The sequence below is a fragment of the Diaphorina citri genome, unplaced genomic scaffold (assembly GCF_000475195.1).
Source record: "Diaphorina citri unplaced genomic scaffold, Diaci psyllid genome assembly version 1.1 scaffold15, whole genome shotgun sequence".
In the NCBI taxonomy this organism is placed as follows: domain Eukaryota; kingdom Metazoa; phylum Arthropoda; class Insecta; order Hemiptera; family Psyllidae; genus Diaphorina; species Diaphorina citri.
The window spans coordinates 245,557-267,978 of record NW_007377454.1 but is presented as its reverse complement, the minus strand read 5'-3'; the positions used below and the strand labels follow the sequence as shown (position 1 = coordinate 267,978).

The window sequence follows — 22,422 nt, the reverse complement described above, 5'->3', positions numbered from 1 at the left end:
ATTGAGTAAACGTCTTATTTTCTAGTGGAATTTTGTATTGTCATCCAAAGACAAAAGACAGCGTGCACGACCTGGTATTCCAGGGTTAAAACGCGTTAAAAGAAAAGAAAAAAAGACATAAATATACAATTATACATACATACCAAGTTAGAAGTCAATTAGCCTAGTAAAACTAGCTCAGTAGTTACGATGCACGATTTGACCCATATTACGTACCTTACCCAAGTAAAAATTAAAAATAAAATTAACGTCAATAACTGATCTCAATTTTGCAAAATTAATTTTCCCTCGTGTATCGAAAACTCTTCCTTTAGTCCCTGCCACTCTCAGCTTACACCCTTAGGTACACTAATTACTTCCCTATACATGAAGGTACTCTAGACTTTCTGTGAGAAAATGGGATAACTTTTCTTTCACAGATAGAAAACCGTTTCCAATAGAATAGAAAATACCTTCCTGGTGTGTCCTATGATCCTATGAAATAGAAAAGACCTTATATTTTATCCTATAAAATAGAATCTACCTAGCTTGTTTATTCTGCTGAGATAGAACTGAAAAGTCCCATACGCTCGCTGTCTAAAAATCTCTTATATCTTGACATAATTGGCATTGTAAGACCCTTGTTTAGATTTCCGAGTATTTTTCCCATTTCTGTTTATGTTTCATTTTCCTTCTGTTATCGTTTTCATGTCGAACGGGAGCGCAAAAGAGAGGCGAAGGGAAATTTTCCCTTCAATACAAAATTCCCTCGCGAAAAATGTTCTCTTTCTTGTTTTTCCCCCTTAGCTGTCTTCTCCTCCCTCACTTTTCCTGCTTAGAAGGGACCTTTCCCTCTCTATATCTCCCTCTTCCTGTTTACTCTGAGGAGGGTGACGGGAATCTGCCCTCTCCCTGTTCCTGTCTTTCCCTCCCTCACAGTCCCCTCCCTTCTCTATTTGAACTAGATAGAGGAGGGAATTAAAGGGAATCCTCTCACTCTTTCTCGCTCATGTCTAACAAAAATCCCCCGCTGTTCTTCATTTCACCTGGCCAGAGAAAGAGTGAGGGTCGAGGGATAAATGGGAATTTTCTCGTCTCCTCGTCTTTTCTCCCTCATTTAGGGGAAGGAACTCTTTCTCTTCCTTATCTAAGAACCTCATCTTTTTCCCTTTTAACTGACCAGAGAGGAAAAGGGTAGAGAATTTCTTCGTCCCTTTTTCCCTCGTCTACCCCCCTCTCTCTCTCTCTCTGCTTTGCTTTTCTCAATTTCAACAGACGAAAGCAGAGGGAAAAGAGAATAGGGAATTCTCCCTTCTCCCCTCTGATTTCCCTCGCTTAACAAAAATCCCCCGTTCCTCTGTTTCAGCTCGGAAAATACCTCGGAGCTTCGGACCTGGACAAATTAGCCAACGTGAGGGTTCTAAACATCACGTAAGTACATCAATAAATAATATTAGGAAATTAAGGGGAAGGAGGAACGAACGTTCCCGAGTTTACGTTCAATCAGAAGGAAAAGATGTTCCTGGAAAAGATGTTCTTGAGGAAAAGATGTACATTGTACAATCAAGAATCAAGTGGAAATTACTGGAGGCAGTAGACGCTGGATTTTGCTTACTGCTCGCCTCCTTTCCTATTCTAAACAACCTCTGAGCTTTTTTTTATATATATATATGAATATATAGCTCTTTAGTCAGCCCTGTCGTAGAAAATGTACAAGATTACCATGTAAACATTCACGACACATTTTTTATCCCGACAAGACGGATTTTCGTTCGGACATGTTGTAGGGATCAAGAGGAAGCTTGCTTTTCTTTGTGTGGGGGGATCAAAAGGAGCAAAAAATATAATAAACTGGTACAATTTTTGTATGAAAAAATCATGGCTATTTTGTACTGAAACACACACATATAGTAAATGGTGACGAGATGTTATTATTTTTTTTTTTAACAGGTTTGACATCTCTCTCTCTCTCTCTCTCTCTCTCTCTCTCTCTCTCTCTCTCTCTCTCTCTCTCTCTCTCTCTCTCTCTCATTTTTTCCTTGCTTCTTTTCACTCCTACGAGTTTTTCCAACTTTCTCTTACAGTCATCTGTCAGCTCTTCCTATTTCTCTCTCTCTCCCTCATTTCTGGTTCTTTCTTCTCCCTCCCTCCCTCTCTCTCTCTCTCTCTCTCTCTCTCTCTCTCTCTCTCTGTCTCCCTCCCTTGTTTCTGTTTCTTTCTTCTCCCTCCCTCCCTCCCCCTCTCTCTCTGTCTCCCTCCCTCGTTTCTGGTTCTTTCTTCTCTTCCCTCCGCTTCCCTCTTCTAATTTATTCCGTTTCCTTATCCTCTTTCCCTCTCATCAATCCTCGTCCTCTCCCTCCCTTTTATATTTTTTCTTTCTCTCCCCCTACATTGTTTCATTTTTTTTTTTTTTTTTTTTTTCAAAAAACTATTCCCGAAATCAAAAAAAAAACGTTTGTTCCCCCCCCCCACATTTTTTTTTTTTTTTTTTTTTTTTTTTTTTTTCATATTATAATTTAATAGACCTGAACAGCTGTGAGGGAAGTTACAATAAAAACTTTAGATTAACAAGAAGGATCCAGACTTCTATTCCAGGGAATCCAGGATTCAAGACTCGACTGTTAAGCTGTGTCCACACAAAGTCGATGCCGTTGACTCGATCGACGAGGTGAATCTATGTTGTCGAGGCAGTGTAGGTACCGTTTCAGGCGATCTCGATCGACGGAGTCGACTATGTGTGGACACAGCTTTATATTCGCAATAATAATATTAAAATATTAATTTAGGGGGCACGGTTGGTCCTGTTGGGGGCACGAATGGTTTGTCCCGAAATCGAAGAGAGAAGAAAGACAGGATAGGAGAAAGCCAGCCGTTCCGAGAACGAACATTATCCCATCAGGATAAAATCCGTATGTTAGGTTGAATAAACCGAGACTTTTTTTTCAATAGGAAAAAAAAATCCTACCTGTGCTCCCTTATTTTTAGGAATGAAATATTTCCTGCCACGGTTTTCAAATCAAGCCTATCAGTTTATAAATACACGCGTACCTTTGATACAGAGCCATATTTAGGCGGGCCGAGGGGCACCTCCTCCCCCTCGAGCTTAATTTTTCTCCTTTACTATATAGGCGATAGGCCAGACTCCGAAAATTCGGAGCATCCCCCTCCCCCCCCCCCCGTATATTACTGTTTGTTTGGACTCTCGGTGCTTCCCCCCTTGACAAAATCCTGGATACGGCCCTGCTTTGATATACTATTAAAGCTTGTTTACATGTCTCTCGGTTGAATGAATGGGAATATCCAGGATTCCAGGCATACCTGTCTCCATTTCATTTTGTTAATATGTACACATCCCCATTCTCTCTTTTTTAACCAAATATTTTCATAACATTTATTAATAAATCAAGCTCAGAACTGATAACATAACTGGTTAATTTCCAGAATTCTGCATGAGTTGGCACTATTCTTTACCCCTATCCCCCCCCCCTGATAATCCATTTTTTTTTTTTTTACTTTTTTTCTCCAATCTGGGTCTAAAAAGAAGTCCAAAGAACCTTTCAACATGAACATGAAACTATAGATTTTTTTGACAATTTACACAGTCACTTTTCACTTTACAAAGTCACACACCTAGAGGTTATTCATTACTTGGTTGGTATAGGTTCCCTTGTTTTTTTTTTTTTTTTTTTTTTTTTTTTTTTTTTTTTTTTTTTTTTGTGGATTTTTAACTTCCGAAATGCTAATACCGTTTTCCTTTGTTATCTCTTTCAGAAATTTCGGTGATGTCCGGTTTCAATTCGTGTGCTCAAAGCAGGATGGATCCAAAGCCAGGGACGTTTTCAACAAGTTAGTAGAGAGGGGCAAGCTGCAACATTTCGTCCTGGTGACGACCAAGATGTCTTTCAAGCAACACTCTAGCCTGGTACTCAAGGTAAGTGTGATGGCGTGAACGGACTTGGTGGAACTTTTATATAATATCTAAATAGGTATTATTATATAAGTGCTTATATGAAGAAAAAGAAAGATATGAAGAAAATTTACCCAAGTATAGTTGGACAATATCTGTACCTAGTTGAGATAAATTGATAAACTACTTACTAATGAAAGTATGGGTGTTACAGTCAGCTCCCATGGCGTAATGGTCACTGCGCTCGCCTTGCACGGGGGAGACCCGGGTTCGATTTCCGGCGGGGTCAAGAAATTTGTATCATGCAAATGATTGATTCCGTGACTAGCTGTTGCGGGGCCCACTCAGCCTCGTTAGGAAAATGAGTAGCTATGACATATAAATGCGCATAGTGGGGTCGAGAAATTTGTATCATGCAAATGATTGATTCCGTGACTGGCTGTTGCGGGGCCCACTCAGCCTCGTTAGGAAAATGAGTAACTATGACATATAAATGCGCATAGCGACCGGTGCCAGCATGGTAGGTAAACATTGGATTTTAGTATTATTGAGGTATTGGGAAAATCCTACAATGCTGCAGTGAGCAACATAGCAACCGGTGCCAGCATGGTAGGTAAACATTGGATTTTAGTATTATTGAGGTATTGGGAAAATCCTACAATGCTGCAGTGAGCACTAAAGTTGTGATATAATAACACAAAGAAACTGTATTTACAAAGTATGGGTGTTACCCAACAATGTTACATTTCCACAAACCCATAATATGGGCTGGATGAGTTGTTTTTGTTTTAGTTACGTTTAAAAGACGGTAAGTTTTTACAAAGGAAAGGTCATTCTACACCCTAGCCCCACAGGGGTAGGTAGATGTATTTATAAGTATTTTACGACACAATATTATAGTTGTATCTATACTTACCAAAGAGACACAATATTCCTGCAAACTTTCTCGTTTGAATACTTTGGTGGTGATTTTAAATATTTAGAAGGGTGTCCTTCCTATTTGTGGCTTCCATGTTTGCGGTAAAGACTCGAACTTGCCCCCAGCCCTTTCTATTGCAAATATTAGAAGTCTGTTTGTTTGTGGTGAACCCTTTAAACCTTCAAAATGGAGAAATGGTCGACTGAAATTTCCATAAGGTGGTATCGTTCAATTGGAGTAATTCTAAAATAATATGACGAAAAGGTTGCTTATTTTACATTTTAGGTACGAAAATAAAAGGAAATTCCATTTTACATTTCCACACAGTCTTTTTGCCTACACCATACACCTCTATCTGGCTAGAGGTGTATGGTGAGAGGCTCAAACAGAAAGCAGACTAGAAAATAATATGACGAAAAGGTTGCTTATTTTACATTTTAGGTACGAAAATAAAAGGAAATTCCATTTTACATTTCCACACAGTCTTTTCGCCTACAGTGCCTACACCATACACCTCTATCTGGCTAGAGGTGTATGGTGAGAGGCTCAAACAGAAAGTAGACTAACGTCGAGCTGTGGGACTATAAGCAGAAAAAGAACAGATAGCCCTAACCAGCCTACCTAGCTGACAGTTTTTCAAAGGGTTCTCTCTGCTTTTAAATAATAAGCACAGCGATGATTGACTGCGGGTCAGGACGAGCCATTGAATCACATATGGCTAGAGGCCATCAACCTGAGGTATAACTGACAAGAAATTTTTCTTTCATTCTGCCATCACCAATCGGTTAAAGCCAAAGCCGCTACAACAATGTACATCCAGACTCGAGGACGCCTATAGGTATGAGTGTATGTGCTTTTCAGGCGTTGCTTTCAAAGAGTGTAAAACGAGAACTATGCAAGTTTTCAGGAAACTAACCAGCCTACCTAGCTGACAGTTTTTCAAAGGGTTCTCTCTGCTTTTAAATAATAAGCACAGCGATGATTGACTGCGGGTCAGGATGAGCCATTGAATCATGCATGGCTAGAGGCCATCAACCTGAGGTATAACTGACGAGATATTTTTCTTTCATTCTGCCATCACCAATCGGTTAAAGCCAAAGCCGCTACAACAATATACATCTAGACTCGAGGACGCCTATAGGTATGAGTGTACGTGCTTTTCAGGCGTTGCTTTCAAAGAGTGTAAAACGAGAACTATGCGAGTTTTCATGAAACTTTCAGAGTGGAAATATCATGGATATGACACATTGTTTCTTCATGTATTATTGTTGTTTGAAACACATTATTTTATAGGGCACCAGCACGACCAATGTCGACTCGCTAGAACGCGTGTCAAGCTTGCATATCGACTCTGTTGTTCGCGGTGATGCAGGAGTCTACTCGTGTCATCTGGGAGACTGGACGAGTCAACAATGTCGACCTGTAGGTGTTAGCGTGTCGGAATCTGCACCTGATGTTTATCTCGACCCACTCAGTCTTACCGTGGAGGTGGTAAGTATCTGTGTGTGAGAGAGAGGGGGGAAAAGGGAGAGAGAGACTGAGGAGGGAGAGAAGGAGAGAGAGAGAGCTAGGGAGGGAAAGGGAGAGGGCTAATGAGAGAGCTAAGTATCCATAAGAGAGGGAAAGGGAGAGAGACCTTTGGGAGGGAAGGAAAGAGATAGAGAGCTTAGGGAGAGAAAGGAAGAGGGAGGGACAGAGAGAGCTAGAGAGATTTATTTTGTTAACATCATTAGCTGATCTTATTCCAATAATATTTGCGTATCAAATTGGCCTTTAGAACCTTTCGTTAATGATAATTATATTTTTCCCCAACCTCCTAATTTGACCTTTATCGAGAAATTTCACTTGAATTTTTTACGTAATTTTCATTATTATTAACCTTCATTGCTTTTTTATGAGCTTCTTTCTCAAAACCTTTCCTTGTAAAATGATCCACTCTTCTCTTCTGAGAGTAAACAAAAAAAAAAATACTGATTTCCTTTCCTAGTAATTTCACGTTTTGCCAGCCTAGTTAGCTTGGAGGGTAGCGCGTCTGCCTTGTAAGCGCTAGGTCGCGGGTTCGACTCCCGCCCGGGGTGGATTTAGTCCTGAACGGATAAGGTTCGTTCTCGGAACTGCTGGCTTTACAGTATCCTTGGCTGTTACAGTTCCCTCAAACCTCTTGAAAAAAATCACGTTTTGACATTTCAGGGTAGTCGTGTGCAATTGAAATGTGTGGCGTTGAATGAACTACGGGCAGCTCAGAAGTTTGGCTATAGCTGGACCAAAAACAAGAAGCTGTTCCCAAACGATCCGGCCCATGAGATTTGGGAGGAGCTTAGCCCCGGCGGCAGTCTACTCACTGTGCTCAATATACAGGTAGGACTCAAATTACATTTTCGGCTGGTGGTATAGTCACGATGGCCATAGTCTCTCTCCCTTGCCGAATGGTGGGTAAAACCCCACCATGTAGCATGTTTAATCGAATCCATAAAATACCTAAATAAGACTCTGTAGATTGCTAGTCTTATTTTTCTTCACTTTTTCCAAGTTCACATGGAGTCAGCGTTTTTCGTCAGCCTCTCAATCAGCCCTAGGTAGATTGCGAACTATCACTACCACTGCTACTAATTTTAGTTTACTATCTGTAGTACTAATTATCTCCCAAAGTTCTGAATTTCGGGGGAAAGGGCTGGATATTGGGGTACTCTTAAAGGAGAAAAGATAGAGAGATACAAAGAAGAGTGAAAACTTTAGCGTTGTTTGTTGGAGTCGAAGTTTAGCATAGTTTTGTGCCATTTTATTTTGTGTTGATGTTATTAAAGCTATCTTCTTCTCTCTCAGTAACGTGATCATATTGTCATAAGCAAGGGAGTTAGCATTAGCACAAAAGACAAAATAGTTAAGATCTTTACCCTCTATCTCTCTCTATTCTCTCAATTTCCCTCTCTCCCTCACCCCTCCCATCTCTCTCTCCCTTTTTCTTTTTTGTCTCTCGTCCCTTCTCCATTCTCTTCCCCCCCCTCTCTCTCTCTTTCTCTACTCATCCCTTTACTCTCCTCGTTTTCTCTCAATCTCCCCATTTTATTTCTAGTTTGAGTACTCTATCACTTATTCTTTATCTCTTGTTCTTCTCTACCCCTTTCTTTTCCTTAACTTCACCTCTTTCTCCTTCTTTCTTTCTTCCAACTCCTCCTTTCCCCGTCTTTGTCATCGTCTCTCCCTCCTTCTTTCTTTCAAGTCTCCCTGTCCTTCTCTCTCTCTCCCACCCTCCTGTTTTCTTTCTCTGTCTGTCTCTTTGCACTCATTGTTTGACTGTTTTAGATTGCATCATAATACTAGTATTTATCGGAATAATAAAAACATACAGTGTGGTGGAGGAAGAATTGAAAATCTGGCAAGCTGTCGATGTCCCTTCTTTATCACAATTTTACTAACGTCAGCTTGATATTTCTACGACTAGCACAATTTTATTGACACAAAGTTAGGAAACCCTGTTTAAGTTATCGTTTACCTTGGTAAACATCGAAAAGTCTACAACTGTTTAGCATAGTCGTAAAAATTCTGCTCAAGTCAACTGATTTTCTCTTACTTTATAGGTCTATTCTCTTACTTTCATTTGAATAAGTGAAGAAGAAGGTCCCTTGGTATAAATTCGATAGCAATCCAATCACTCCTTACTTTTAATCACTTTAATTTTTATGACAATATTTATTGTTTTTATAACACCCAGATGAAAAGTTCTTTGTTCTTTCACTCCAGTAATCTAAAGAAGATCGCATTCCACAGAAAAAAGTGCTATTTATAAACTAACTGAGCTTATTTTATTCTGATATACGCTATACCCTTTAATAAACCGGGGAAGAGAGAACTAATTCAAAGAAGTGTGCATTGTGCAAAGATTATCTTATTTCTTTGAGAATAATAGGGAGATAAAAAAGGATAATAAATATAGAAGAGTAAATAAATAGAGACGTTTTTGAAGTTTTGGGAATGTAATTAAGAAAAACCAGTGAGTAGTAAATAATATACAGGGTGTTCAGAACTTATTAGTTCCATACAGAATGTTTACGTCAAGTCAAACAACCTGAGCCAACAATATCGGTGTTCTTGAAAAGAACTCTGGCAACAATGCAAAGAGATTCCATCGAAATAGAGACATAAATGTGAGAAGAAGAAAAAACTCCTTGCATTGTTGCCAGAGCTGTCTAAAGAAACCTCTACCTATTTAGACTGCTGGGGTAAAGGGACTTTTTAGTCTCATTCGAGCAGGATAAACCAGGTATATTCTATTCTACCTTGTTGTCTGACTTTGCGGTATGTACTTAGTTTTACAGAAAATGTAGTAGGTTCAGTGTCGAATTCAAACAAACTAACTCAACTTTACTGATTTCTTTAACTGCTTTGTAGGATTGTTTACGTATGTTTGCAGATCTCATTCCAACCCTGAAACCTGTTGGAGATGTTGACTGATCTGATGTCACTTCTACAACAACAACACTGTTTACATATGATTGCAATTAGTACCATTATTCTGTTGCAGAGTCTGTCAGCCAATCAGAACACGCCTTACAAACCCGGAGACAAACTGGTTCTCACGTGTATAACACAAGGCTCTGCATTGGCCAATATCTCCTGGTACAAAGATGGCGACCTCGTGGATCCTACCCAGGCTGTTAGGTAAGACTTCACATGTTCTACATACTTATACATATAAAAGGTAAATAACTGTTGCCTTAACCATTGCACTAATGTAATGCCAGGAACACTCAACCGTGGTAATAATGAAAGATTTTCAGCACTGGAAACCTTTCGGAATATGGATCGTCTGAAAGCTTACTGCCCGCAGGCCAAATGGAATTGAAGCAAGATGATAACTGAGACATTGAGATGGAGAGAATGAGAAAGATTTAATAATATTTGAGATTATGGAGGGAGTGGGGAAAGCTTACCTATGGATTACAGCCAAACACATCTTATCTCATGATGAAGGTTTCTACATGAACAAAATTTATGATAAATAAATAATTAGTTAAATAAATAAGTAAAATTTAAATTATAATAAAATATCTGAATATAAATAAATAAAATTTTAATTTTAATCTCTACAAATTTGTATTTCTCTTGGGGGAGGGTTGGAGAGAGAGAGAGAGAGATTGAAGAGCAGATTTCTAGGCAATAAAATTATATTTTTTCAAACTATGTATTGGTACCTCCAATACATATATTGATATGCTATTACTAAAAGCCCAAACCTAAAGCCATTTTTCTTCACATTTATTGGTGCATTATTATCTATTTATTAATTAGCTAAAGGTAATAAATAATCTGTACTAGGTACCTACATTATGAAATAAAATTATGAAAACTGTAGTCAATGAAACAAAATAACCATCTGAAAAATTGTATGAACGCCTGGTATTTGTGATGTGTATGCAACGCGCCAATCATGTATGAAAACCATTAACCTCGTATTCCTATTTTATTGCACCCCAATGTATTTACGATTTACTTTATGTGTGTTCATAATGTGCTTTATATTTTATTTTTCCCAATGCAAAATCGATCGTAAAACTACAATAGTTATACATCAAGTACACATTGGCACGGGGAAGGGGGGAGGGATGTAAATTTTACAAACTATAAAGTTAGTCTAAAAAGTGGAAACATTTGTTGGTTTCAAATGAAAAAGAGGCACAGAGATACAGTTTTTTTTTTTTAAAAGAGGTTTGACAGAGGGAACTGTAACTGCTATGGTCTTTTTGGGAATGTAATTAAGAAAAACCAGTGAGTAGTAAATAATATACAGGGTGTTCAGAACTTATTAGTTCCATACAGAATGTTTACGTCAAGTCAAACAACCTGAGCCAACAATATCGGTGTTCTTGAAAAGAACTCTGGCAACAATGCAAAGAGATTCCATCGAAATAGAGACATAAATGTGAGAAGAAGAAAAAACTCCTTGCATTGTTGCCAGAGCTGTCTAAAGAAACCTCTACCTATTTAGACTGCTGGGGTAAAGGGACTTTTTAGTCTCATTCGAGCAGGATAAACCAGGTATATTCTATTCTACCTTGTTGTCTGACTTTGCGGTATGTACTTAGTTTTACAGAAAATGTAGTAGGTTCAGTGTCGAATTCAAAACAAACTAACTCAACTTTACTGATTTCTTTAACTGCTTTGTAGGATTGTTTACGACAATGAAATGCAAGTCTAACTCGAAGCCTTTTTATTCACTCTTTGATTTTTTTTTTTTTTTCCACGAGGTTCTCCTTTCCACTGAGCTCGGTAATCCAGGAACAGTGTTCCTGGAACACCCTTATTCTCATGATCCACGTTTATTTTATTCAGGCAGCGTCTTCTCTAGCAACTATCCGGAACTTGATTGCTTTTCAAGGTTTGGTGTCGGTAGAATGGGAATTTTCAATTTCCCCATTTGAAAGTCGCCGCCACCCCCATCCCCATTTGAAATTCATCCCCAGGTCCCCGTTCATGGCTTAACTCACGCCACTAACCGGGAATAGAGTGAGAGAGAAGGGGGGGGGGAACAAAAGAGAGAGAAAATAGCGAAGAAGGAAAATAAGAAAGAGAGAACATAGGAGAGAGAGCGAGGAAGAAGAAGAATAGCTGCAAGAGAGAAAGAATGGCTTCAAGAGAGAGAGGAAAGAGGGACAAACAAGAGAAAGATGAGGTACAGGCAAGAGTGAGAAAAGGGCTGTAAAAAGAGTGTAAAGAAAAACAATAGAGAGTTGAATACATACGAGGGTCGTTTGATAAGTCCGTGGACTCGGAAAGAGAGAGAGAGCGAGCGAAAGAGAAAGAGAGAGCGAGCGAAAGAGAAAGAGAGCAAGCGAAAGAGAAAGAGAGCGAGCGAAAGAGAGAGAGAGAGAGAGAATACACCGAGGAAAGTAAGAGAAAAGAAAAGGGTTCTTCTCCTTTTTCTCGCATTTTTTCGACTTCAGCATGTTGCAAGTCTACAACTAGTACCTATGTACCTACAACCAAGAGAGAGAGAGAGCTACCTATGTACCTACAACCAAGAGAGAGAGAGAGAGAGAGCTACCTATGTACCTACAACCAAGAGAGAGAGAGAGAGAGAGAGAGCTACCTATGTACCTACAACCAAGAGAGAGAGACAGGTAGGTACCTATGTACCTACAACCAAGAGAGAGAGACAGGTAGGTACCTATGTACCTACAATCAAGAGAGAGAGAGACAGGTACCTATGTACCTACAACTGAGAGAGAGAGGGAGAGAGTTTTCATTATTCATTCTGTACCTGTGAACAGCAATTTTCATCTCTAAACTTTTTTCTCCGAGAAAAAAAAAATTCATTAAATGTTTTCTTCCTTCTTTCTCTCCCTCCCTCTGCCTTTCTCTCTCTCTCCCTCTTTCTCTCTCTCTCTCCCTCTTTCTCTCTCTCTCCCTCTCTATTTATCTATCTCTCTCACTCACGTTCCGAATCAGTACACAGCATCACGTCTTATTTACTCAAGACAGGCGTGAGATATAGCATCCTATAATCCAATTGGAAGGTCCGAGAGTTCGAAACCTTTTTAGCGGAGATTTTTTTTTATTAATTAATTTTTAATTAATTAATAATTTTGCCTATAAAAGGTAGGTAGGTATTTCTCTCTTTCTCCAGACCGAAACCACCCAAGTTTAAATTTATTTCAAGGTTGGTAATAAATTTCTAATAGCCTAACTTTTAAAGTTATTATCAAAATTTTAAATTAATTTCATTCAACAATCAGATACTCTGAAAGCCCTAGCAGTTATACAGCGGCATTACACCCTTTGAAAAAATCAATCAGATTGCTTAATCCAATCGGCTTAACCTGAATAAAGTTTAACAGTTTAACCTTAGGTAATGAAGTTTAACGGTTGTTTAACGGTTTATCCTGAATATCTTGAAATTTCGAGTAAAGTTTAACGGCCTATTGACCATCAAATTATGGAAAGATCATGTAATATGTATGTATGTAGGTCAAAACGGACAATAGGTGCCTTTATAGCAACTCGTACTACATCCTAAAAGGCACTACTATTTCGGTGCCGTGGCCAAAAGTTCAAATTAAATGCATTTATGTCTGGTCCTCTATTTTTACTTTCTATTATTAACATTTGGCACCCATACTCCATAGTGAGAGCAGAGAGAAAAATAAATAGAGCAGCATATAATAAAAAGATTGCAGAGTCAACAATACACGAATCATTTGATACGATATAATAATTTGTTTATATTTCCCTCCCTCCCTCCCTCCCTCCCGACTTCCCTTTTTCCCTTCTATACCCTGATCCTCTTTCAGCTATTCTTCCCCAGATTTTTACCTTACCGTCATTACCTCATTTCAGCTCTTCCTGTTTGGAAACAGGCCCGATTTTTGTGTTTTTTCTTCTTTTTTTTCGGTAGAAAGGATTTTTCCTTGGCTGTTACAGTTCCCTCAAACCTCTTGAAAAAAATCACGTTTTGACATTTCAGGGTAGTCGTGTGCAATTGAAATGTGTGGCGCTCAATGAACTACGGGCAGCTCAGAAGTTTGGCTACAGCTGGACCAAAAACAAGAAGCTGTTCCGAAACGATCCGGCCCATGAGATTTGGGAGGAGCTTAGCCCCGGGGGCAGTCTACTCACTGTGCTCAATATACAGGTAGGACTCAAATTACATTTTCGGCTGGTGGTATAGCCACGATGGCCATAGCCTCTCTTCATTGCCGAATGGTGGGTAAAACCACACCATATAGCATGTTTAATTGAATCCATAAAATACCTAAATAAGACCCTGTATATTGCTAAGTCTTATTTTTCTTCACTTTTTCCAAGTTCACACGGAGTCGGCGTTTTTCGTCAGCCTCTCAATCAGCCCTAGGGTGATTGGGTAATATTTTGTTTACGAGTTTTTCGATGCATAGGGGAAAATTTTCAATTTGACGCTGCAACTCTAATATTGGAAAATTGCGATATTTCCCTCACCTTACCCCCATGTACACATAACCCTGATATTTAACCCCTTCGAATTCAAGTCCCAAAATCGAACAAAGAAGAAGGATAGGATAGAATGCCAGCCGTTTCGAGAACCAACTTTATCTGGGATAAAGTTCGCCCCGGGCAGGAATCAAACCCACAACCTAGCGCTTACGCGCTACCGTGCAAGCTAACTAGGCTGGCTCGGGTAGTTTTTAGTCCGTCCTTCCTTTATTATTACAATAGTAATAAAAAAGGTATAAGGGACGGACTATTGTATTCGCTTCGGTGTCTGTCACTCTGTCGGTCTGTCCCCATAGAAGGACTTATCCAAACCTGGTCGACCTATATATCAAATTAAAGGTCTTTTTACCAGGAACACGAAAATGGTGGTGCAAATTTTGTCCAGAAAACCATAAAGCCAAAAAACAAAAAAAAAAAAACTGTTTTTTGGGGGATTTTTTGTTGTACTTTCAAGCATCTTGTTTCTTTCCTAGTTTTAGTAACCCTCAATACCTACTCTGGCTCTTCTTTTCTACCTCTTCAGCTTTTACTTCACCTTCTCTCCCTTCTTCCACTTCCATCTTGTATATTTTTTTTTCTTTCTTTGTTCCTTTCCGTTGATCGCATTCCTACAGTCCTCCAATTGGTTCCTATGTACAACATTTGCATTTGAGTTATGTTAGGCTGTGATTTTACCTCTCTTACTTGTTTTACTGTGTGTCGCCCTTAAAGTTCATTTGGTAATTTTGGGATTTTTTTTTTTTTTTTTTTTTTTCACATTTTCTCACACAAAATAATGAGCTCTGATCTTGAAATTTGTCGCGACGACCTATGAACTCAAAGCTAGAAAGTTTTAGATAACACTTCAGTCGATCATTTAAGACCGGTTTTAGCGTTACCTATGTTAAGCTACGCCGAGCAAGGCCAATAAATGGATGGGTGACTTAAACATTTTATTGGGAATAAAGGGAGAACGGGCTCTAGTCTTGATTTTAAATCATTACGTGAAAGTAAAATCAAAAAATCAAATCAAGAATGATAATAAACTGAATATTAAACAAATTAGGTAGGTACATATGTAGGTACTAATTTTCTTTAATCACGATCGAATAAACTACGGGCTAAAAAATTCCCGGAGGGACGGACCCAGCTTGTTAAATATTGTTAACAGATCAGTCCGACGTAATCACAAAACCCGGCTTTTAAGAGAGAGATTTAATTGATGAAACTGAAGGCTCCTAAGGTTTACCTCCTCATAGTTCTTCAAAAGGTTAATCTTCTAAATTACATTAGAGACCCAGCCCCCAACCCATATACCTACGGAAAACAGGAATCCTGGAGTTTTATGAGTGGCCGTGAGCTCTACATACAAGTTGTATTGTTATCTACATTTATTACTATGAGACAACTAGGGACAAAAATAACATTTGTTTTAATAGGCAGAATTTTAATTGGTTAGTTTTCAACGTTCAGATACCTTGGTAGGTGTTGAGATGGGACGAGGGAATATCACACAAAATGGGAATTTTATTGAAATGAGTTTATTCATTGGAGAACAATTCAAGTTTCAATGAACTCAAAAAACAATGGGAAATAGTTTTGTTTTGGCACAAACTCTCGTTTAATTGTTATGATCTTAGCGCTAAAAATCAGTCGTTTCAGATCAGGAATTTTTTCCCTCCGGAAATTATTCGGATTATTTTAATCACTTGCTATGGTGTTAAGTATTATGGTGTTTGCTATCAATATAGCGCCATAAATTCTAGGATGAAAATCTAGACTGCAAACCTCTTCCGTAATCCGTATATGTATTTTGTTGACTAATTCCCTCGTTTTCAAGGCATGTGTCTTTTTAGTGCATAGTAAACTTGTATAAAAGCAGCTCCGACGTAATCACAAAATCCCGCTCCTAAGAAACAAAAATCATGCACCTTGGATCAAACTGAGTGGTAAATTTTATTTATTAAAGAAAAAAAAAATCACATATTTGAAAATATACATAAAGAATAAATGAAATTTTCCTTTCAATAATATTTATTAGAGTGTGACCTTTTTCCTTTTTAATTGAAAAAATCTTTTGACACTTGGTTGCGGTTGTTGCAAATTTTATTACCATACAAAAAAAAAAAAAAAAAAAACGAGTTCACCCTTTTTTCTGTTGATGAAACTGAAGAGGTGCCACTGCAAAATAAACCAGCACAAACACTCGGAAAAGTTCAGCCAAAGAACAGCGGTGGTGGCGGGAAATGGAAGCAACTTTTGATAATTGAGTTTTACTATTTGGACAGTTCAAGGCGACACGTTTGGGAAGCTTTTAAGATAATCAGCAGAATAAATAACGCTGATAGCGCTGCTGGTGCTGTAATCAGTAAAATAAATAATACTGCTTGTGTATGATATAAGGTGAATTATTGTCCCGACAAAAGTTGAGTTTTTTTTTTTTCTTCTTCTTCTTCTTCTTCTTCTTTTGTTGTGGGGGAGTGAATAACAAGGGATAAATAAGAATAATGAGAAGAAGAATTAGAAGGGAGAAGAAGACGAAAATGAAAAGGAAGTAAACTACATATAAGGGGCATATTAACTTGCAAGCAAGGATATCTTCTATTTTGGGAGAAGGTTAAGGTCATATTTTGAGAAATGGAGGAGAAAGGGAGTGGCAATATTGAAAGAATAAAATGTGTGAGAAAAAGTGAGAACAGAGTGTGAGTTCAAGAGACAGAATTGAGTTTAAAAGGGAAATGTTCAACACAGAGAGAGAGGGAGAGAGAGAGAGAACGGAAGACTTAAGTGCAGTAGGTAAATGATCAGGAGAGAGAGAGAGGAAAAGATATGAAGGGAGAGAGGAATAGTAGGTGAACCTCAGCCGAGGTTAAGGGAAGCGAGTGAGAGAGACATAATCAAGAGTGTAAAAGAGAAATGGTTAGAAGAGGAAAAGAGAGAGAGAGAGAGAGAGAGAGAGAGAGAGAGAGAGAGAGAGAGAGAGAGAGAGAGAGAGAGAGTTGTGATATGAGGAGAGAAATGAATTATTACAAGGAAAGATGTTTAGTGCATACTGCAGTATAAGCAAAGATGATGGCAAGATACGTCTACCAGAAAACATAAGAAATAAAGATATTAGGAGAGAAAAAGGGAGAGATAAATAGAGCTAGATATTAGCGAAGAAAGAGAGATAGGTACCTACACCTACAAGGAAGAATGAGAAAGAGAGAGAGAGATTCAGAAGAAGATGAAGAAAAAGAATAAGAAGAAGAGAGAGAGAAGAAATAGATACAAGAGAGCGGAAAAGAGATACACGGTTCGGGTTGGTAATATATTAGGTGCCTTTCAGGACCCTGTCAAAAAAATGCTTTAACTTACTAAGCTATTTATGTGTAAAAACAGAACAAGAGAACAAGAAAAGAGAGAAACACTGAGAGCAAGGGAGGAGATAAAATGAGGAAGAAGTGATAAAAAGTAGGAGGAGGAGGACGTAGATAACAGAGATTTAATGCATACTGTATCAATGTATCATGCTAAAGTGGTTTGTATTGATATAGTCTCTCTCTTCACTTCCCCTCATGTACCTATCAAAAAACTTCCCTTAATAATATTTCATCCCTCCCTTCCTCCTATTTCTCGGTTCAGTGGTTGATGAATTTTTCTTTGCAATTTCAATCTTGTTTTATTTATTTTTAAAATGAAACTTTAATCCATTTAAAAATAGATTTTCTTGAGTTTTAACCAATAGATCAGTTGCGCTTACTTGGGTGATGTTTCAAAGTCATAGAGCAGGAAAAATGAAAAATGAGGACCAACGGATTTTTTACTTTCTATTACTACAGTTTAGCGGCTATACTGTAATGAAAGTATTGCAATCGGTCCAAATTTTCAAAATCGGGAAATGGGTGGAAATATCCGTTTTGGGGTCCCCTGATAATGAAAGTTTGCAATCGGTCCAAATTTTCAAAATCGGGAAATGGGTGGAAATATCCGTTTTGGGGTCCCCTGATTCCAAAAAAGTGATTTTTAGCCCATGGTCTGTACGTAGACCGTCACATCAAATGTCACGAGCTAAAGCTCCCTCGCAGGCAACGCATTAATGTGTTTGTGCGCATACGTTTCTGCGCAGTTCTTTCTGCTCCTCCGCTAGCGCGTTTGTATAGTGGCGCTACCTAACGGACGACGGACGAAAAAAACAACCGCGTAAAGTCCGACGTCACACATATTTGAACTCTTTCATTAGAACGGAAAATGAAAATTGAATTTTCGACCTTTTACAGTTATTTTTTCGGAGTTTTGACCTCAGATTTGGATTTTTTTCCCAAATTTTTACATAGGAATCGACCATTTATCTATAATTTTTACCCATTTGCAACTGCTCCATTGTCAATCGCCAAAAGACAAACACTATAAGATTTGGAAGCAAAAAGAAGGGAAAAAAACTTGTAGGTAAGACGGGGTTAAAATAAGGTTTGGTAAACAAAGTGTAGGTTGAAATATGTAAATAATTTTTATTTAGGTACCCAACCTACTTATTAATTATGCTTTTTCCCTTAATTGAAAAGCACTGAAACCTCCGCGTGTAAAACATTAGCGAAAATATCTACAGAGACTACCTACCTATCCTAAATACCAAAAGCACTGGGTAATCCTAATCTGGGTATACTTTTGCAAGGGACATACAATTAAGTAGTTGAAAAAATTAATAATAAGAAGATTATATTTTTTTCCAATATTAATACATATTCGTACTTTCCAATATTAATACATATTCATACATATTCGTATTAATATTTATTTCAATATTGAAATATTAATACCTTTAATGTTCCAGGACACATCTACTTACACATGTCACGTGCACGGGGCCTTCGCCAGTGTTGCCAAATCTCTCACCATCTACGTCCGCCGCCCCTCACTCCATCCTCTCACTTGCCTCCCGGACAGTACACCTGGCAACGTTGGATCTCAAATCCCCTGGCCGGAAACCCTTTCCGATGTGACCGCTATCCAGGATGTGTACTATGGAACTACGTCCGCCGCCCCTCACTCCATCCTCTCACTTGCCTCCCGGACAGTACACCTGGCAACGTTGGATCTCAAATCCCCTGGCCGGAAACTCTTTCCGATGTGACCGCTATCCAGGATGTGTACTATGGAACGCTTGGCAACTCTGCTCTGAACCGACAGGTTAAGCAACGGCCGGGCTGTCTGGTGACGCGACGCTGCTCGCTGGTTGGTACTCGGGCCGAGTGGAGGTTGCCAGATTTCTCCAAATGTGCTACGCCCGCCATGTTGAAAATACGAAATAATGTAAGTGCTCCTGCTCATTCTTCATTTCTCTCTCTCTCCCTCTACATCTCTACAAATATCTTGGTCGCTTTAACCTTCCCCTCCGTCTCTCTCCCTCTCTTAGTGCATGTCAGAACTTTTCAGATAACTTTACTCTTGACCCAGTTATTATCTTTTGATCAAACTTTATTTCAACTCTGTCGCAATTCGTTTTCTTCTTCTTCTTTATAGCCTTCCGCTATTTCCTCTTCCTTACCTACACATTACATACATGTATTATTGCTAGTCAGCTCTAAATTTCCAAGTAACGGTTTATGAAGCTCTACTTTTTATTTATTTTTAACAAAAAAATCTAGTATTGTCCATAAAATAATCTTTCACAAAGTTCGTCATAAAAAAAGTTTCCCATGACAAGTGCATAAAAGATGTTTGTTCATACCTACATACAGGGTTGGTATTAAGTTCATACGGACACTAAATGTATATTGTGTAATATTCAGTGTCATCGACTGTCAAAAGGCCTTCTACCGTTCCGTTATTCAAAGTCCCTCAGCTTCGTTTTCGGAACGGCTGGCTTAATGAGACCTTGTTTAGACTGCGGGAGTAAAGGGACTTTTCAGTCTCATTCTGGCAGTATAAACAGGGTATATTCTATTCTATTCTATAACAGGTCAAGTTGGGTAGAGTTTAGATCTAAAGTCTAAGTTTAGATCTAAAGTCTATCTAATAGAATAAGCTATATGTCAGTCCTCAAACTTCGGTATCATTATTTTGACTTCGCCAAAAAGAATGCAACTCTATTTTGCAATATAAAATGTATGACAAAATATAGGAAGGTCTTGTCAGCAGTATAAACTGCAAATTTATGCTAAACGTCTTGCCAAAGCCCTGTAAAAGTTTGTCGTGTGAAAACTATTTGATGGATGTCAATTTGTCAGACAAAATGATTTCAACTTGTCAGTGATGGATTTCGTGTTGTGGTAGCGCAAATTTCTTGACCCCGCCGGGAATCGAACCCGGGTCTCCCGCGTGCAAGGCGAGCGCAGTGACCACTACGCCATGGGAGCTGACTCATTTTTATCCCTTTGTTGGCCAGAGAAATAAAAGTCGACTGCTGTCGAGAATGGACAAGATTTGTATTAATTGAGGTCATTATCCGAGCTCACAACTCACATTTTGTCGTACCTCAAACCAGTCTGTATTTAGTACTGTCGCAAATTTTTCGGTCATTTCCTCTATTCTCTCGAGAAAAGGGAGACATTGAGTGAGGGAAAAAGAAGAAGAAATGAAAGGACATAGGTTAAATCTCTAGTGTCTGTTTCAAAAAGAAGGAAATTATCCCTTATTTCTCTCCCGTTTACTTTTTCATCCCACAACAGTGTAAACTATTTTCCCACCCTGCCTGGTCCCATGCTAACCCCACATGAGCTTGCAAGGTATTTTGGCTTTCTAAAATGTCTTCCCGCGGGGATTTACATGTAACTTCCGTAGTCGATCTCGATCCCACTTTGAACATTTCCAAAAACCTCAAACCTTGACGACCTGTTCAGTCCTGCGGGGTCAGCTAAAAGATTTATATGACCCGACGTTGAATATGTATGGCAGTCTCCGACAAATTGCTTAGGACGCATGCGAATTTCTTACGAAGTATGCGAAGATAAGGATGTAAATGTTGTTTTCAACATTCTTCATGTTTATATTATGTATTTCCTCTTGGGGGGAAAAAAAAATACTAACTTGCTATTATTGAGCGGATTACTGAAGTTGAACAACGTCGTGTGTGGTTGATGTATGGACGGGTGACTGGAAAAACCACTGAAGTATCTGACGTAAGAGCATGGAAACAAAGAAGTTCTCTAGGGGGTTTATTTTCATTTATGTAGATGTCTTAATTTGGTTCTCCCACACATGGCCTTCATGTTGAGGTAATGAAAAGAGAAAACAAGACCCAAAAGCTACAATGGAAAAACGAAGAGGGAACTTAAGGTTCTATTCAATTTCACATGAATAAATTGCTTGTACTTAGAGCATCTCTCCTTCTCTCTGTATCCATTTCTAGCTGTCTCCCATTCTCTCCCACTCTGACGTTCACCTCCGTTCATTCTCATTCTTTCTTGCTTCCTTCCTTTCTTCATCTTCTGGGAACAAACTTGATAAGTATACCCAGAGTTAATCCTCTAGGTTGAGCTTCAGTCTTGCATCCCTCTGGTGAAACCTAATACAGGAGTGAAGAAAGGCTGCCAGGGCCGGAGATTTAGGGACAAACTGTAGTACAAGATGTTTGTTCATACCTACATACAGGGTTGGTATTAAGTTCATACGGACACTAAATGTATATTGTGTAATATTCAGTGTCATCGACCGTCAAAAGGCCTTCTACCGTTATTCAAAGTCCCTCAGCTTCGTTTTCGGAACGGCTGGCTTGGAATAGCCGAAGTTCCTCGAGTTATGAATCCAATGCTGACAACTTCCCCCGCAATTAAACAAATAAATTAGTGAAATTGACACAATTAAATACATATTAATAATTTGATTGACACATATTAAAACTGGGAAAATGATTTATTGTTTCAGTTAGAAAAACTATCTCTGAACTTCAAGCCATCTTTTTTTTTTAAATAAGTTTTATAATATTCTACTAGTAAGAACTCTGAAAAGTTTCAAGTTTATAATCTAAATAAATAACTACATAGGCATCTACCTACCTGTTTTTAGTCCGTCCTTCTTTTATTAAATTACAACAGTAATAATAAAAGGTATAGGGACGGACTATTGTATTCGCTTCGGTGTCTGTATGTCTGTGTGTCTGTCTGTCCCCATAGAAGGACTTATCCAAACCTAGTCGACCTATATATCAAACTAAAGGTCTTTTTACCAGGAACACGAAAGTGGTGGTGTAAATTTTGTCCAAAAAACCAAAAAGTCAGAAAAAAAAACTGGTTTTGGGGGGGATTTAGGTAGGTTGAAATGATAAACATACTCGTATACTTCTCACACAAATGAGCTCAGATCTTGAAATTTGTCGCGACGACCTATGAACTCAAAGCGAGAAAGTTTTAACGAGATAACACTTCAATTTAAGATCGATTTTAGTGTCACCTATGTTAAGCTGCGCCGAGCAAGGCCAATAAATGGATGGGTGACTTTAAAATTATATTGGTAGTTTTAGGAATGAAGGGAGAACGAGCTCTAGTCTTGATTTTAAATCATGACATAAAAGATGAAAGTAAAATCAAAAATCACATCAATAATAATAATAAACTGAATATTAAACAAATTAGGTAGGTACATAGGTACTGATTTTCTTTAACCACGATCGAATAAACTACGGGCTAAAAAATTCCCGGAGGGACGGACCCAGCTTGTTTCCTCTCATCCAGTTTCATGTTGTACTCAAAAG

General features: G+C 38.5%; 1 protein-coding gene across 1 annotated transcript; it reads left to right on the top strand.

Moving 5' to 3' along the window:
* The first annotated feature begins 366 nt into the window (after positions 1 to 366).
* On the top strand, positions 367 to 21,644 carry LOC103507469. Its single transcript, XM_026822169.1, has 8 exons — positions 367 to 372; positions 1,346 to 1,410; positions 3,751 to 3,910; positions 6,099 to 6,296; positions 13,267 to 13,434; positions 18,565 to 18,702; positions 18,834 to 19,043; positions 21,597 to 21,644. Exons 1-8 carry the CDS (start codon positions 367 to 369, stop codon positions 21,642 to 21,644), a joined length of 993 nt encoding a protein of 330 aa, XP_026677970.1.
* The last annotated feature ends 778 nt before the right edge of the window (positions 21,645 to 22,422 follow it).

Coding starts and splice junctions, on each gene's coding strand:
- LOC103507469 (XM_026822169.1), top strand. Junction 6,297..13,266: donor TCAGTCTTACCGTGGAGGTG/GTAAGTATCTGT, acceptor TTGACATTTCAG/GGTAGTCGTGTGCAATTGAA. Junction 18,703..18,833: donor CTGGCAACGTTGGATCTCAA/ATCCCCTGGCCG, acceptor GTTGGATCTCAA/ATCCCCTGGCCGGAAACTCT.